Source organism: Actinia tenebrosa, unplaced genomic scaffold, assembly GCF_029948245.1.
Source record: "Actinia tenebrosa isolate PJP-AT-01 unplaced genomic scaffold, QUT_ActTen_1.0 PGA_scaffold3__52_contigs__length_22856419, whole genome shotgun sequence".
NCBI lineage: Eukaryota > Metazoa > Cnidaria > Anthozoa > Actiniaria > Actiniidae > Actinia > Actinia tenebrosa.
The window spans coordinates 5,700,217-5,716,020 of NW_028292580.1; the positions used below are offsets into that span (position 1 = coordinate 5,700,217).

The window sequence follows — 15,804 nt, forward strand, 5'->3', positions numbered from 1 at the left end:
TTTATGATATTCGCAATAACGATCCCACCAAACCAGTTTCCCGCCATTTTAATCTAGCTAACCATTCTCTTTCTGACTTCATTGTTTTCGGTCTTTCTTTGATTAACGGCAACAATGATTGTCGCAAGACCAAAGAAATGCGGCTTAATTCACCTATTGGGCACTCTTAGTCCCAACAGGATTAATGAACGCTTTACTTTCAACTAACCTTTTCTTTTGTCTTTTAATTGTTTGTTTTTGTTTCCTTGCCTACCTTGTTCTCATTGGTTTCTTTTGTCTTATATCTATCTATACACTCCTTTCTACCACCTCTTTCTCTTTTACTCCGACAAAGGACTAGCGTCCGACACGTCAGTAAGTTTTTTCATCTTTTTCACGGTGTATAATTTACCTTTTCATCATTATAATTTACTAACATTAAGTCTAGTTAAGCTGCATGATTTTTAATTCCATATAACAATGAATTAAATCATTCAAAGGGAAGCATCAGGAGTCAGCAATTTTCGGGCCAGTCAATGCAATGCCACGGCAATTTGTTTATTATTTTTGAAGTTTATTACTTTCTTCTTATTTTAATTTTCATTAATATTTAAATTAAAAACTCATGATGTTTTATTTTTTTTCAGTTTCTGTCTTCCTCGGGTGAGATTTCTTTCAATATACCAGAAAATGCTGTAATGTCTGATAATCATGACAAAGCTGTGTACCGTAGAGTTAGGCAAACCACAAACCAAGTTTCTCATAGTTCTAGAAGTTCAAGACATGATACCTGTGATGGCTTGGGACCGAGGTTGACTCCACAATCCACAAGTGAAGTACTGAATGAAACACCTGCTGCAACACACCCTAGTGCATCTAACAGTATATACACACAGTACTGTAATGTGATTGATTTGAGCACTGAGACTGACTTTCAAGAAAGTATGTACGCAGATGATAATTCAGAACTATTGGAAGAGGTATTGATGCAGAAAGGTAAGTAAGTTTTCACAGCTGATTATTAATTGCATGGTTTAGAATTTCCAGTGATTTACACAATTAGGGTAATATTAACCCATTTAAAAAGGATTACACTTCTAATAAAATATTATTATTCAATTTGGTAATTTTTAGAAACGTCAAATTGCTTGCAATTACAATATTGCTAGAAACTATATAGTTTATTTTATGGGTGGATTTAATTGTGTGATCCAAACAGTATATATACCCAGCCATGTAGCATATGGTGGTGGAAAAAATATCCTCCCACCTCTCTTGAATTTCCAATTTTTTTTCACTACAAGCCTTCATTTTTCCCCCTCTGACCCACCCCTCCTCCCCTTTAGGAATTTCCAATTTCCTCCATGCATGAAGGGGTATGGATATAATATTTGGAACCACATAATTATAGTTTGAATATATGCATGCATGCATTTTAATTAATAATTTAAGTTATCAATTATTAAATTGTCGTGAGTGTCAGTAGCGAGTTATGTAATCATTATGTAATCTGAGAGTATTGAAACTTGAGAGGAGATTTTTGGGGTGTGTGAGTGTTGTGAGAGGGTCAGATGCAACGCGGAGAGAGGAGAGTATGTGATCAAACTGTGTCTCAAATAAACCGAGAAAACAACAAAATATTGTGTGTGATCTGTCACGACACAAAGTGGCGACCCTGCCAGGACACGGACTTAGGTGACTGCGAGTTTATCAAGCCAACGGATGTCAGAGATCGTGAGTTTTGAGCCGAATCAAGCCCAGGATTAATCAAGTAAACCCCGGGAGTAAACAAACATGGAGACATTGGCGAAGTTGGATAAATTCATAGAAGGCAAATTAAAGCTGTTAGCTTTCACCTCCGAAGATACAGCAAGAATTGTTCAAGAAGGGGATGTGAAAGCGATGGATAGGCAGGCGAAAGCATTGGAGAGGAGTATAGACAAAATTCACGAAATTAAACTCCAAATACAAGAGATAAAGATCGAAGGTGATTGGGAGCCAAACGAGGTTAGAAAGTGGACGGAGGAGCTCGAAGCTAAGCTTAGTAAGTATGAGAAGGAATTTAAAACTATCAAGAACGAAGTGACCGAAGTAGAGAGCAAAGAAAAGGAGAAAATCGAGCAAGAAAAACGCCAGCGTGTTTTCGAAGATGAATTGAAGCTACAGGAGGTCAAATTACAGCGTCAGTTCGAGATGGAGAAACAATACAAAGAGGTTACAGATTCCTCGTCTAAGCCAGGGAGTTTTAGCCGTGCCAAGCTACCTAAGCTGGTCATAACGCCTTTCCAGGGAACTCATCTCGACTGGATGCGGTTCTTGAGTCAATTTGAAACAGAAATCGACAAGTCAGAGGTTAGCCAAGTCACTAAGTTTTCATATCTCAAAGAGTTAATTATTCCCAAGGTCAGGGGCTTGATAGACGGTCTCCCTTACACAACAGAGGGGTATGAACGGGCCAAGAGCGTGCTGAAATCCAAATATGGGAAACCAAGTGAGGTATCAAATGCGCACATGCAGTGTATCATTTCATTGCCGGTTATTCCAGGGAATGGGCCCTCCAAAATCCATGAGTTTTATGAGAATTTGGTTGCTCATGTTCAAGTACTGGAGACTATGGGTAAACTTAAGGAGATAAACGGATATGTGAGGCTTACACTGGATAAACTTAGATTATATGATTAAGATTAGATGATAACTGGCAAGAGTGGGGTTTTCCTCAACTAGTAGAATCCTTGCACAAGTGGTGTGAGCGCAACCCTATAACCTTCGACCGTAAGGCGCCTATCCCTACACCTGAGCACGGTTTACGGAAGTCACCTCAAAAGCGAGAAAGGGTATTTCAAACTAAGGAAGAAACGAGCAAGATTATCACATGTGTCTACTGTGAGTCGGGTCAACACAAGTCTGTAGATTGTGATCAGGTGAAAGGTGTCCAAGAGAGAAAGAAATCCTTAGCTGCAAAGAAGCTGTGCTTCAATTGTACTGGCGCAAAGCATAGAGCGGCAGATTGTCGCAGCAAGCACAAGTGCCAAAGGTGTGAGGGCAAGCATCACACGTCTATCTGCGACAAACAGCCCGGATCGAACATGATGATAGCGGCTGGGGAGGGTAGCGTGACTTATCCTGTAGTCGTGGTCCTTGTAGATGGCATAAAATGCAGAGCGCTGCTAGACACTGGGGCAGGCAGCTCGTACGCGTCAGCTGCACTGCTCGAGCGCCTTAACAAACGGCCTTTGCGTAGTGAATACAAGAGAATTGATATGATGATGCACTCAACAACTCAACGTATAGATGTTTACAACGTGAAGGTGCAAAGCATCGATGGAAAGTTCGAGATGTCAACACTCGTGAGTAAAGTTGACAAGGGAGCCCTTCTTATGCTACCAAACCCAAGGTACGCTGAGATTATCAAAAGCTACAGCCACCTGAAAGGGGTCATCATGGAGGATGACGACACAAAGAGCGAGTTGCCTGTACACCTGATTCTTGGTGCAAGCGAGTACTCACGCATTAAAACCGAAGAAAAGCCAAGGCTGGGACGTTCCGGAGAGCCAGTTGCTGAGCGTACCGCTCTAGGATGGACAATTATGTCACCGGGTAAAGAAATGGCCCTCGGAAACATGCTTTTTGCACGTTCATCTCTAGCAGACTACGAGCAGCTTTGTAATATCGACGTCTTGGGACTTGAAGACAGACCAGAAGGTGATCAGAGCTTAGTTTACAAAGAGTTCAAGGAGCAACTGAGCTGCAACCAAGAAGGGTGGTATGAAACAGGGTTGCTATGGAAACAGAACCACGACACCCTTCCAAGCAACGAGAAAGGAAGCATAAAGCGTCTTCAAAACCTGCTAAAGAAACTTCAGAAGAATCCAGATCTGATGGAGAAGTATGATGACGTGATCCAAGATCAGCTACGTCAAGGAATTGTAGAAGCGGTTCCTGAAACTCCAGCGGCAAAGGAGTTCTATATTCCACATAAGCCGGTAGTGAGAGAAACAGCCGAGACTACGAAAGTGAGGGTAGTCTATGACGCATCAGCCAAAGAAACCGAAAGCAGTCCCTCGTTAAACGAGTGCTTAGAGACCGGTCCCCCTCTCCAGAATCTACTGTGGAACGTCCTCGTGAGAAGTCGGTTCAAGCCCGTTGCATTAGCCGGGGACATCAAGCAAGCCTTTCTGCAAGTTCGCATACGCCACGAAGACAGAGACGTTCTGCGATTCCACTGGATCAAAGACGGAAATCCTGACGCCGTCACCGTTCTGAGATTTACGAGAGCAATGTTTGGTCTTGTGCAGTCTCCCTTTCTTCTTGCAGGTACACTACAGCGGCATCTTGATAGCCTCGAAGACAAGTATCCCAGGGAAGTACAAGAAATCAAGAGAAGTCTTTATGTAGACGACATAATTACAGGGGGAGAAACCTCACACGAAGTCGCAGAGTTGAAAGAGACCACGAAATCCATCTTTGGGGAAGCGGGTTTTGGGCTGCACAAGTGGCACTCTAACGATCCAATGCTGGAAGAGGAAGATGGCCATCAGAAAGGCGAAAGTCAGAGCTTTGCAAAGCAGCAGCTGGGAGTAAAACCAGGAGAGACCAAGGTCTTAGGATTGACTTGGAACAAGGAAAAGGACACCATCGCAGTGACGTTCCCAGAGAGACCTCAAGACACGACTAAAAGAGAGATGTTGAGGTTCCTTGCCTCGATCTACGACCCCTTGGGTGTGGTAGCACCAGTAACCCTTGTGGGCAAACTTATCTACCGAGAGGTGTGTGATCAACGGAAGGCATGGGACGAGAAACTATCTGGTGAAATGGTGAAGCGATGGCTCAAATTCGCTAGCAACCTGCCAGAGAGAGCTGAGACACCTCGCAGCTTAGCAGTCTTTCAAGAGCCTATCCAGTCGATTGACCTCCACGTTTTTGGAGACACAAGTGGACAAGGTACATCAGCGGTGGTGTATGCAGTTGTTTCTCAGAACTCTGGTACCTTCAGTGGATTGGTATGCGGGAAAGCCCGTCTAGCAAAGAAGAGTCTTACAATCCCGAGGTTGGAACTTGTTTCTGCACACATGGCAGCCAACCTGGTGGACAATGTGAGAACAGCTCTAGAAGATCTTCCAGTAAAGTCAGTCTACGGATGGCTTGACAGTACAGTCGCTCTATACTGGATCAAGGGCAAAGGTTCCTACAAGCAGTTTGTCACTAACAGAGTCAACAAGATAAACGCTAAGTGCTACATCACTTGGAGACATGTTGGTACCGAAGACAACCCAGCCGATATTGGAAGCCGTGGATGCAGTCCTGAAAGACTTGACCCAACGTGGAAGAAGGGACCAGACTGGTTAACTCAGAAAGATCAGTGGCCTGAGGACAAAACTCTAGAACCAAGCGAGGAGACTGAGACTGAGTCAAAGCAGACGAGAGAAGTGTTTGGAGCAGCTGTCGTCACCGAGGACGAGATGGACGAAATGTTAAAGAAACGTTCCTATTGGAAGGCCGTCCGTATAACCACTTGGATTCGGCGGTTCGCGAAGAACAGTCGTCTGAAAAAAACCGAGCGAGTGTCTGGGCCTCTGAAAGCTAAAGAAACACAGTTTCAAGTCAAATGGTGGATAAGGAGAGAACAAGAAAGGTACAGCCAAACGGAAAGGTTCAAGGAAGACCAACTTCGGCTCAACCTACAAAAGAACCCGGACGAGGTCTACGAATGCCGAGGAAGAATCCAGGGAAGTTATCCAACCTACATTCCCCCAAGGACACTGTTGGCAGAAAGGATGGTCCAAGATGCCCATCTCCTGACCCTGCACGGGGGAGTGGGTCTAACTATGTCATTTGTTAGACAAACTTACTGGATTCCACAGCTGAGGTACCTGACAAAAGGAGTAGTAAACAAGTGCTATGGTTGTAAAAGGTTCCACACAACAGCATTCCAGAGGCCCCCACCTGGAAACCTACCAACAGACCGAACAGAGGGATCAGTTCCATTCCAAACGGTGGGCGTGGACTACGCTGGACCCATAATGTACAAGATGACAACTAAGAGGGAGGGTAAGGCGTATATCCTTCTTTTCACCTGCAGTCTAACAAGAGCCGTACATATCGAGTTGCTGTCCGACCAGAGTACAGAGGGATTCATCACAGCTTTGAAGCGGTTCATAGCTCGTCGAGGAAGACCCTGCAAGATATACTCAGATAATGGGAGGAGTTTTGTCGGAGCGGAGCGGTGGCTGCGAAAGATCATGGAAGATGAGAAGGCCCAAAACTACCTAGCACATCAATCCATAGTGTGGCAGTTCAACCTAAGTAGAGCCCCATGGTGGGGTGGGCAGTTTGAGAGGTTAGTGGGCATCGTTAAACAAGCATTGTATAAGGCAGTGGGAAGAGCAGTCCTTAAGTGGAAAGAGCTGGAAGAAGTGATGTTAGATGTAGAGATAGCGATCAACAACCGGCCCCTTGCGTACGTCGAAGATGACGTGCAGCTGCCTGTATTAACACCAAACTTGATGATATGTGGGCAGCCCAACTTCATCCCAGAGGTGGAAGCTGAGTCAGTCGAAAGCATAGATTTAAGAAAACGAGCAAAATACCTACGCCGATGCAAGGATGTTGTGTGGTCACGCTGGACCAAGGAGTACGTACGATGTTTGAGGGAACGACATAATCTCAAGCACAATTCCAAGGAGCTACGACTAAAGATCGGAGACGTGGTGTTAATCCAAGGTGACGAGCGGAATCGGGGCAGGTGGAGCATAGGTATCGTTGAGAAGCTGATCAAGGGTAGAGATGGAGTAGTAAGAGCGGTGAGGCTGAGAGCGGGAAAATCGTACCTCGAGCGAGCGCCTCAGCAGCTGTGCCCCATGGAGTTGTCTTGTGATAGACAACCAAGCACTCCATTGCGGTTGAACCCTATAGCTAGAGAGTTTCGCCCAAGAACGGCAGCTCAAGCAGCAAGACAACGAGTCAAGGAAATCGTGCAAGCAGAAGAACAAAACTTATAATCGAACTTGGACATTGAACTTATAATTCTCTTGAACATTTAGCATTTGACCATTTATATTAATTTTACAAGATATTGTTAATTAACGTTATATTTGTTCCTTTCAGGATCAAATAGGGGGAGAGTGTCGTGAGTGTCAGTAGCGAGTTATGTAATCATTATGTAATCTGAGAGTATTGAAACTTGAGAGGAGATTTTTGGGGTGTGTGAGTGTTGTGAGAGGGTCAGATGCAACGCGGAGAGAGGAGAGTATGTGATCAAACTGTGTCTCAAATAAACCGAGAAAACAACAAAATATTGTGTGTGATCTGTCACGACAAAATAACAATTCACTTTTCTATTCTCTAGAGAGTCCATCCAGTCGCTGTTGCGACTATATCAGGCTGAAAAAGAGGGGGATGACTATCAACAAATAATACGAGTCAGAAGGAAGCATATTTGGGAAGATTGTGTGAGAGCTGTTTCAAAAAATTCCTTTAGAAAAAATGTACAACTGAAAGTGCACTTTATAGGCGAAGATGCTGAAGATGAGGGAGGACCACTTAGGGAGTTTTTTCGTCTGGTACTTAAGGCTATTGTGGATCGTTCAGGTATTCTGGAGGGAGCAGGTGACAGGAAGGTTTTCACAAGCAATCCCCTTTTGATTCAACAGAGAGCTTATTATTGTGCTGGAGTGATTTTGTCAACTTCCCTTCAACAAGGGGGGCCACCAATGTGCTGTCTTTCTGGCTCCGTGTATGATTACTTCCATGGTGGGACTAGTGGTTGCATCCCAACAATATTGGACGTCACTGATGTTGATGCCAGATCAAAGATAGGAAAGGTAACATATATAGTCAACCAAATTAAGGCTGAAGACTGAAAGATGAATTGTGGATAATTCAGGTTAAAACCCATACTACTAAAATCCCTTTATTTTATTTCTTAATTCATAATACAGTTGTATACATAATTGATTAATAACTGAAAACATTTGTAGTCAATCAATGATAAATAGAACTTCATAATAAATGCATACACAGAAACCAAAAAAAAACTGTTGGGTCAGATAATAATGTAAGATGGAAATGTAATGAACATGTATTTTATATCAATTTTGTTAATATTAATGGAATAAAAAGGCCAGCTCATGAAGGCTGCAGTATAGTAGTCGCTTGAATCTGATAACTGCTGCAAAGCACTATTTGTCATAAGACAAGTTCAAAGCATGTTTTTCCCTCTTTTCCAAAATAGACTTATGGGTTTTAACAATTACTATACTTTTTACATTTTTTTAAAGATAATTTATGCAGGAGATGAGGAATCATTTCAAAAATCATTGAATGAAGAAGCAGACTTTATTCTTGAGGCTGGGATCACAAAAGTAAACTGGAAGTTAGAAGACAAGGATCAACTAGCAACTCTCTTGTGTAAAAGTCATGTCATATACAAAGCTAAGGCTGCAATTGATCAGTTTTTGGAAGGTCTTGCATCAACAGGTTTTCTAAAATACATCAAAGAAAATCCATATTCCCTTAAGAAAATTTTCTGTGTGTCAAATTCTGATGTTTTAAAGGTTTTTGCTTTTAGGACATTGCTTCATGCTCATTTGACCAATCCAGGGTCAAATGATGATAATAAAGCAAGAGAAGAAGAAGAAGCTACTATGTTGTGGTGGGAGGAGTTTTTAGACAATATTGAAAATTCTGATCCCGAGGGTCTCTTGATTCAGCTCTTAATCTTTATCACTGGAGCTGATAAAATCCCAATATTGGGTTTTCACAAGGCTATTGATATTTACTTTTACCAGTATGAATCAGGTGTAAAGCGATTCCCAACAGCATCTACATGTGCTTTGACATTGTACTTGCCAAGAGGAATCCAGTCATATGATGAATTTCATGATCTTATTGTTCAAGCAATCAAAGAAGGTAGTTATGGATTTGGCTGCATCTAAAACTTAATAACAGTGATTTTATGATACCTAATTAATTAACATCAGGTCTACTTATTTTTTATTGTGTTAGTGAAGTTATACATTTGTTGAATGTGAGAGCTTGGATTTTTACTTAATAATTATGTTTCATTGTGACATCACTATCACTGAAACAAGGAAGTGCTTTTTTTAGAAAATAAGTTTATATAAACACTAAACAGTTACAATAAAAACATTGATGAACTTTTATTACCGACACATTTTTGATTCATATAAAAAACTAGTGCTCGACGTGTGCAAAGAATAAATAAATAAATAAGAATATTATATATATAGCCAAAGTTCTCGTAATTTTTGGTTCAAACAAACCTCCTAACGGACGCCCATCAAGTTTTATATTGAACTCGACATCTCGCAGATGTTCTGTGTATAAGCACTGCTCTCGTATTGCCCAAACAAGAACAGCATTAAAATTCACATTTGAAGCTGGGAAGTATGTTTCCATTTTCTTGACCTCAAATGTTTTTCTTGAGAAAACCAGGCTCTTCACTGCTTTGATATCATTTTTTGTAAGAAGAACTGGTGTATCTGTTTGGCGCTGCAATCAATATAATATTGTAAGTTAATTTCACGAGCAATACCATTTTTTAATCACTCCAGTTACCACGCCCTTCTGCATTGTTTTCATAACGTTATTATTATAGTACTTTATCACTGTCCTGATCAAACAAGCAGGAGTGTTTATCCAGTTTAAAACACAATGCATAGCTGAGTGGTCTTAGACCAGATAAAACATGACCTGCATTCGTTAAGCAGTATATACTCAAATTTATAATTATTATATAATTATTGTACATGCCCCTCACGTCCAAGCTTTGTTAGATTGAAAAGGGTTTGTCAGGCTGAATCTGGGAGCTTTGTTTGCAGCTTGAAATATAGCAAAACCCAGTCAGGTACTCTCATTGAATCCAAGATGCATTGGTAAGTTTTAGGAAGTAATAGATCTGACAAACCCTTCTTGGATGAGCTTGCTCCCACGACCAAATCCAGAATTTCAGATATAGTGTTTGAAGAGTCTACGGTCACTTGACACTCATAATAACATTAACATCAGGCCACCGGAAACGGTGACATGAGGTCATCTGATATTCTCGAACAATCGTTGACTCACGAGGAACACACGTTCATATTGTTACCGTTCTTTTATATCATTTATAAGCATTTAGGACCTGATTACTTCTTTGTTGTAAGTACTTTATGATTCAATGGGACTATTATAGCATGTTAATCACGAATTACCATTTATATATCATGTATTTGTAATCATTATTTTGTAGAATCACTTCTGCATCGTCATCGTAATAAAATAGACAATACGAGCATCGAGGGGTAATTCTTCATGCAGAAGTGATTTAACAAAACCAAAATAGTAACTATGGTCATAATAAGTTGCTCTGTCCCGTCGTGTGACTTCAAAACGGCCGATGGCTCAGACGAATTGGTCATCGCCATACTAAAGAACCACAACCTAGCACATCAAACCAATCAAGCGACGGCCGCTGTACCAGCGCCCACGCCAAGCGTACGTGCCCCGTCCCTTGATCGACCAAAAATTGATGTCGGCATATCGACAGAAGAATGGAACATTTTTGTGAGAAGATGGAACGTCTTCCGCACTGGCTCAGCCATCAACGAGGCCACAGCACCGGCCCAGCTGTTCCAGTGCGCAGGTCCCCAATTGGGAGATAACATCCTCAAAACGAATCCAACCGCCACCTCTGGCACTTTGGAGCAGTTACTAGACACGATGCGCTCCCTAGCAGTCATTCCTGTGGCAACCGGCGTATTGAGAACTGAACTACTTCAGCTTCGACAAGAGCGCGACGAACCATTTCGCTCCTTTGCCGCCAGAGTCAGAGGAAAGGCAGAAACATGCGAATTCTCCTCAAAATGCGAATGTGGAAAAGACGTCGATTACACGCCTCACATGTCACGTGACGTCCTCCTAAATGGGATCGCCGACCCAGATATACGCCGCGAGATCCTGGGAACCAAAAAAATTATCCAAACACCAGTGAACGAGGTAATCTCACTCGTCGAGAGCAAAGAAAAGGCCCGCAATGCGTTACCGTCATCTAGCCTATCAGCCATGTCGTCGTTCCGTCGCCAACAGAACCCACGAACTGACACCCCGGCCACAACTCCACCACCGGTACCATCTCCCACAGACCAGTGTAAAGAGGCTACATGTCCGGACTGCCAACAAAGGTTCAAAATATACACGGTAGGAGCAAGGGGCTGGAACACCAAGCCCCATCAGGTCTGCATCACCTGCTATCGAAACCGTCGCCGCAGCAAACGCACGCGAGGAACGCCCTCAGCCTCGACATCCGCAGTCCACGCCAGCCAAGACCCCGAACAGATCTCTCAGATGGCGGCACTCCATCAACATCCAGTCCGCCCTACACGACCAAAGCGTCGACAAAGGAAACGGCGAAGGACGACACACAGTTCCACCGACAACCACGCGCCGATTGCACTCGACCATCATATCTTCTCAAAGGGTGAATGGCGCCGGGCACGCCTCCAAGCTCATCCCACGATCAGCATCAAGATCAACGCCGATTCCCCAGCAACCGATACCAGCAGCAGTCAAGGGAGTACGTACACACCTCAAGCTGAAGTATCAGCCGTCGCCGATACCGGAGCACAGTCAGACCTATGGTCCCTAACAGACTTCCTGGCCAGCGGATTCTCGCGGGACATGCTAACCCCCGTCAGCCTCAGTCTATCGGCAGCCAACCGTTCACCGATCCCCATAGAGGGTGCTTTCTTTGCCAAACTTACCAGCAGGAATAGCACCGGAAGAGAGGTAACATGCCGCTCTATGGTATACGTCAGCAGCGCAGTGAACACCATGTATCTATCATGTGAAACGCTATTCAACCTAGCAATCTTGCCACAAGATTTCCCAGCAAGTGCCCGCAGCTCACATGTAAAATCCACGAGCCAAAACACAGACGCAGCCAGCCACGCCTCAGATGACGCATGCTCATGCCCTCGTAGAGCAACAGCCCCCAGCCGACCGTCGGAACTGCCATTCCCATGCACACCTGAAAACAATGGAAAGATGAAAGCTTGGCTCTTGGACAGATATGCCTCATCCACTTTCAACACATGCCCTCACCAAACCTTGCCACGTATGGAAGGACCAGCAATAGAGATTCACGTTGACCCCAACGCAACTCCAAAGGCCTGCCACACCGCAGCTACTATACCCATCCACTGGCAGCAACAGGTGTACGACGACCTCATTCGCGACGAAGCTCTCGGTGTCATCGAAAGAGTGCCATATGGCGAGCCTGTCACATGGTGCCACAGAATGGTCGTCACTAGAAAACATGATGGTTCACCTCGCCGCACTGTCGACCTGTCACCACTGAATAAATTCTGCCAACGTGAAACATTTGCTACCGAATCGCCCTTCCACCTTGCACGCCGGGTACCCAAGGACAGTTGGAAAACGGTCACCGATGCCTGGAATGGCTACCACAGTGTCCCTCTACGGCAATCTGACCGCCATCTAACAACGTTCATCACACCCTTTGGGCGCTGGCGCTACACGAGAGCACCACAGGGATTCCTCTCATCTGGTGACGGATACAACCGTCGCTTCGATGCCATCCTCTCTAGCTTCGACCGCAAGGAACGCTGTGTCGATGACTTGATACACCACGATGCTACCTTGGAGCAGCACTGGTGGCGGACCATCGACTTGCTTTCACATCTGAGCCAAACCGGAGTCGTATTGAACCCAGACAAGTTCCAATTCGCCAGCAAATGCGTTGACTTTGCAGGCTTCAGGATCTCTGACTCTACCATCGAGCCGCTACCGAAGTACCTGGACGCCATTCGGGACTTTCCCTCGCCCTCTTCTACTACAGACATCAGGAGCTGGTTTGGGCTCGTGAACCAAGTAGCCAATTATGCACAACTACGTGACACAATGTCCCCATTCAAGCCATTCCTCAGCCCTCGGTGCAAGTTCTCATGGTCTACAGAACTTGAGGACGCCTTCCAAGCCTCCAAACAGGCCATAGTCGATGCCATCCGCAAAGGGGTCGAGATATTCGACATACAGCGTCGTACATGCCTGCGTCCTGACTGGTCCAAACGTGGGATTGGGTACTTCCTACTCCAGCAACATTGCGACTGCCCGTCCGGAATACCCGACTGCTGCCCAGGAGGATGGAGGATCACCCTAGCGGGATCACGCTTCCTATCCCCTGCAGAGCAACGCTATGCAGCCATCGAAGGTGAAGCCCTCGCTGTCGCATGGGGCCTCGAGCAGACCCGCTACTTTACACAGGGATGTGACAACCTCGTGGTAGTAACTGACCACAGGCCACTGACCAAAATCCTTGGCGACCGCACGCTCGACGAGATAACTAACTCGCGGCTCTTCAGACTCAAACAGCGAACGCTCCCATGGCGCTTTGACATTGTGCATCTACCAGGCAAGCTAAACCACGCAGCCGACGCAACCTCACGACACCCATCGCCATCGGGATCATACAGCTCACCAGACAAACAAGAGTCGATGTTGATGGCCTCAATCCGCAGTGAAGCAATACAACTTGGCATGATCTCATGGGCGCACATAGCACAACACACGGCCACCGACTCGTCACTCAGCCGCCTGCTCAACATCATCGAGCAAGGTCATCAAGCGTCCTATCAAACCGATCCTGAGCTTGCAGCCTTCTGGCCACTGCGCGAGTCCCTCTATGTGACACATGGTGTTCTCATGTACCAGGACCGGGTTGTGATCCCCACATCCCTTCGCCCACAAGTCTTACAGCATCTCCACGCAGCACACCAGGGTACCTCGACTATGGAACAACGCGCCCGCATGATCGTCTACTGGCCCGGAATGACAAAGGACATAAAGTCAACCAGAGACAGATGCGTGGATTGTAATAGAAACGCACCCTCACAGGCGTCACCACCGCCCATACTATCACAACCGCCCTCAACCCCATTTGAAGCAGCGTTCGCAGACTTCTTCACCTACGGAGGCCAACACTACCTTGTGGTGGGAGATCGCCTGTCAGGTTGGGTGGAGATATTTGGCTCACCTTCCAGCACCAACCTCGCAGGTGCCAATGGTCTGATCCGCCATCTTCGATCATTCTTCGCTACCTTTGGAGTACCCGAAGAAATCTCTAGCGATGGGGGACCGGAATTTACAGCAGGATGCACAGAAGTCTTTCTGCGCCACTGGGGTATACAGCACCGCCTCTCCTCTGCTCACTTTCCCCAGTCCAACGGCAGAGCGGAAGTAGCCGTCAAGACCGCAAAACGTCTTTTGATGTCTAACACAGGGCCATCTGGGAACTTAAACCATGACCGCTTCCTGCAAGCCATGCTACAGCTGCGAAATACGCCCGACCCAGACTGCAGCCTCTCACCAGCAGAAATTGTCTTTGGACGTCCACTACGCGACACCCTATCCTTCGCCAACCGATTGGAGAAGTACTCAAACCCTAATATTCGACCACTCTGGCGCGAGGCATGGACAGCAAAGGAGGAGGCCCTGCGCACCAGGATGTCACGATCAACAGAATCTCTCAAAGCGCACTCTCGGCCTCTACGCCCACTATCGGTCGGCGACAAGGTCTTCCTTCAGAATCAACAAGGACCTCACCCAACCAAATGGGACCGCTCTGGTACTATAGTCGAAACAAGGACACATGACCAGTACATGGTAAAAGTGGATGGCTCGGGACGACTAACGCTACGAAACCGTCGCTTCCTCCGTGCATACACGCCTGCAACACCACGAATCGTCACAGAGCCTTCCCCACACAGACAACAAGACAAAGAGTCAGCTGAACCAAAACCAATTCCACCCGCTCAGCCGTTACACAACACTGCAGCACCCCAGGAAATTCAGCAAGACCAAGATCCACCCCCCCTCATGGAGAACAAAGCTCACGCACCATCAGACGAAGAGGCCGCCTCACCCGTGACCCCAAGTGTCGACCCATCCCCGGAACCATCACCACATCAACCAGATCAGCAGACACCAATTCACCGCCCTCGACGAAACTGTGGCCCACCCAAACGGTACGAGCCTGAATCTGGCAACTGGATCCAGCACTCAGCCTGCTCATCCACAATGCCTTATGGACTCCCAGTCTTGGGGGGGGATGAAGAGTCTACGGTCACTTGACACTCATAATAACATTAACATCAGGCCACCGGAAACGGTGACATGAGGTCATCTGATATTCTCGAACAATCGTTGACTCACGAGGAACACACGTTCATATTGTTACCGTTCTTTTATATCATTTATAAGCATTTAGGACCTGATTACTTCTTTGTTGTAAGTACTTTATGATTCAATGGGACTATTATAGCATGTTAATCACGAATTACCATTTATATATCATGTATTTGTAATCATTATTTTGTAGAATCCCTTCTGCATCGTCATCGTAATAAAATAGACAATACGAGCATCGAGGGGTAATTCTTCAGTGTTTCTAACAGACTCTTTATTTTCATCTTTTCCAAATATAAAGTAATTCCCTAGAACACATCCAAGAGATTCATGGTACCGCTCACAAACATCATCTAGTTCCCAGTTGACTATTTTTGGTGTCATCTATACCTGGATTGTCCCCATCTGGGGTGTTCAATGATGGAGGACTTTGCTGACTCAGATATCCATCCTTTAGATTGGCTATTTGAGAGTTCAGTTCTTTTAAATTATGTTCTAGAGCATAAATTTTTTCTTTCTTTTTCTTAAATTCGATTAAAAGTTTAGAATTCTCTTCTGTTATTGAAAGATATTCTAGCGAGTGACCCAAATACATGGCGCCATTTTGAGTTTTGGCGGGAAAAT

General features: G+C 45.1%; 4 protein-coding genes across 4 annotated transcripts; all 4 read left to right on the forward strand.

Annotated features, from left to right (window-relative positions):
• Positions 1–1,773: 1,773 nt before the first annotated feature.
• Positions 1,774–5,711, forward strand: LOC116290497 (uncharacterized; the record flags this gene model as incomplete). The annotated part of the gene is made up of 2 exons (XM_089035810.1): positions 1,774–2,596; positions 2,668–5,711. Coding segments are annotated over exons 1-2 (3,867 nt in total), but the record flags the coding sequence as incomplete, so codon positions are not given.
• A 28-nt stretch (positions 5,712–5,739) lies between these two features.
• LOC148908231 (uncharacterized) lies at positions 5,740–7,237 on the forward strand. The gene has a single exon (XM_089035526.1). The coding sequence runs from the start codon at positions 5,754–5,756 to the stop codon at positions 6,975–6,977; it is 1,224 nt and encodes a 407-aa protein (XP_088891652.1). The 5' UTR covers positions 5,740–5,753; the 3' UTR covers positions 6,978–7,237.
• LOC148908232 (G2/M phase-specific E3 ubiquitin-protein ligase-like) lies at positions 7,205–9,129 on the forward strand. The gene is made up of 3 exons (XM_089035811.1): positions 7,205–7,275; positions 7,325–7,799; positions 8,256–9,129. The coding sequence occupies exons 1-3, from the start codon at positions 7,205–7,207 to the stop codon at positions 8,910–8,912; spliced, it is 1,203 nt and encodes a 400-aa protein (XP_088891937.1). The 3' UTR covers positions 8,913–9,129.
• An 836-nt stretch (positions 9,130–9,965) lies between these two features.
• On the forward strand, positions 9,966–15,367 carry LOC148908233 (uncharacterized). Its single transcript, XM_089035249.1, has 2 exons — positions 9,966–10,137; positions 10,229–15,367. The coding sequence occupies exon 2, from the start codon at positions 10,327–10,329 to the stop codon at positions 15,124–15,126; it is 4,800 nt and encodes a 1,599-aa protein (XP_088891375.1). The 5' UTR covers positions 9,966–10,137; positions 10,229–10,326; the 3' UTR covers positions 15,127–15,367.
• The last annotated feature ends 437 nt before the right edge of the window (positions 15,368–15,804 follow it).

Coding starts and splice junctions, on each gene's coding strand:
- LOC148908231 (XM_089035526.1), top strand. CDS start 5,754: ATGGTCCAAGATGCCCATCTCCTGACCCTGCACGGGGGAGTGGGTCTA.
- LOC148908233 (XM_089035249.1), top strand. CDS start 10,327: ATGGTCATAATAAGTTGCTCTGTCCCGTCGTGTGACTTCAAAACGGCC.
- LOC148908232 (XM_089035811.1), top strand. CDS start 7,205: ATGCAACGCGGAGAGAGGAGAGTATGTGATCAAACTGTGTCTCAAATA. Junction 7,276..7,324: donor CGAGAAAACAACAAAATATT/GTGTGTGATCTG, acceptor TCTATTCTCTAG/AGAGTCCATCCAGTCGCTGT. Junction 7,800..8,255: donor CCAGATCAAAGATAGGAAAG/GTAACATATATA, acceptor ATTTTTTTAAAG/ATAATTTATGCAGGAGATGA.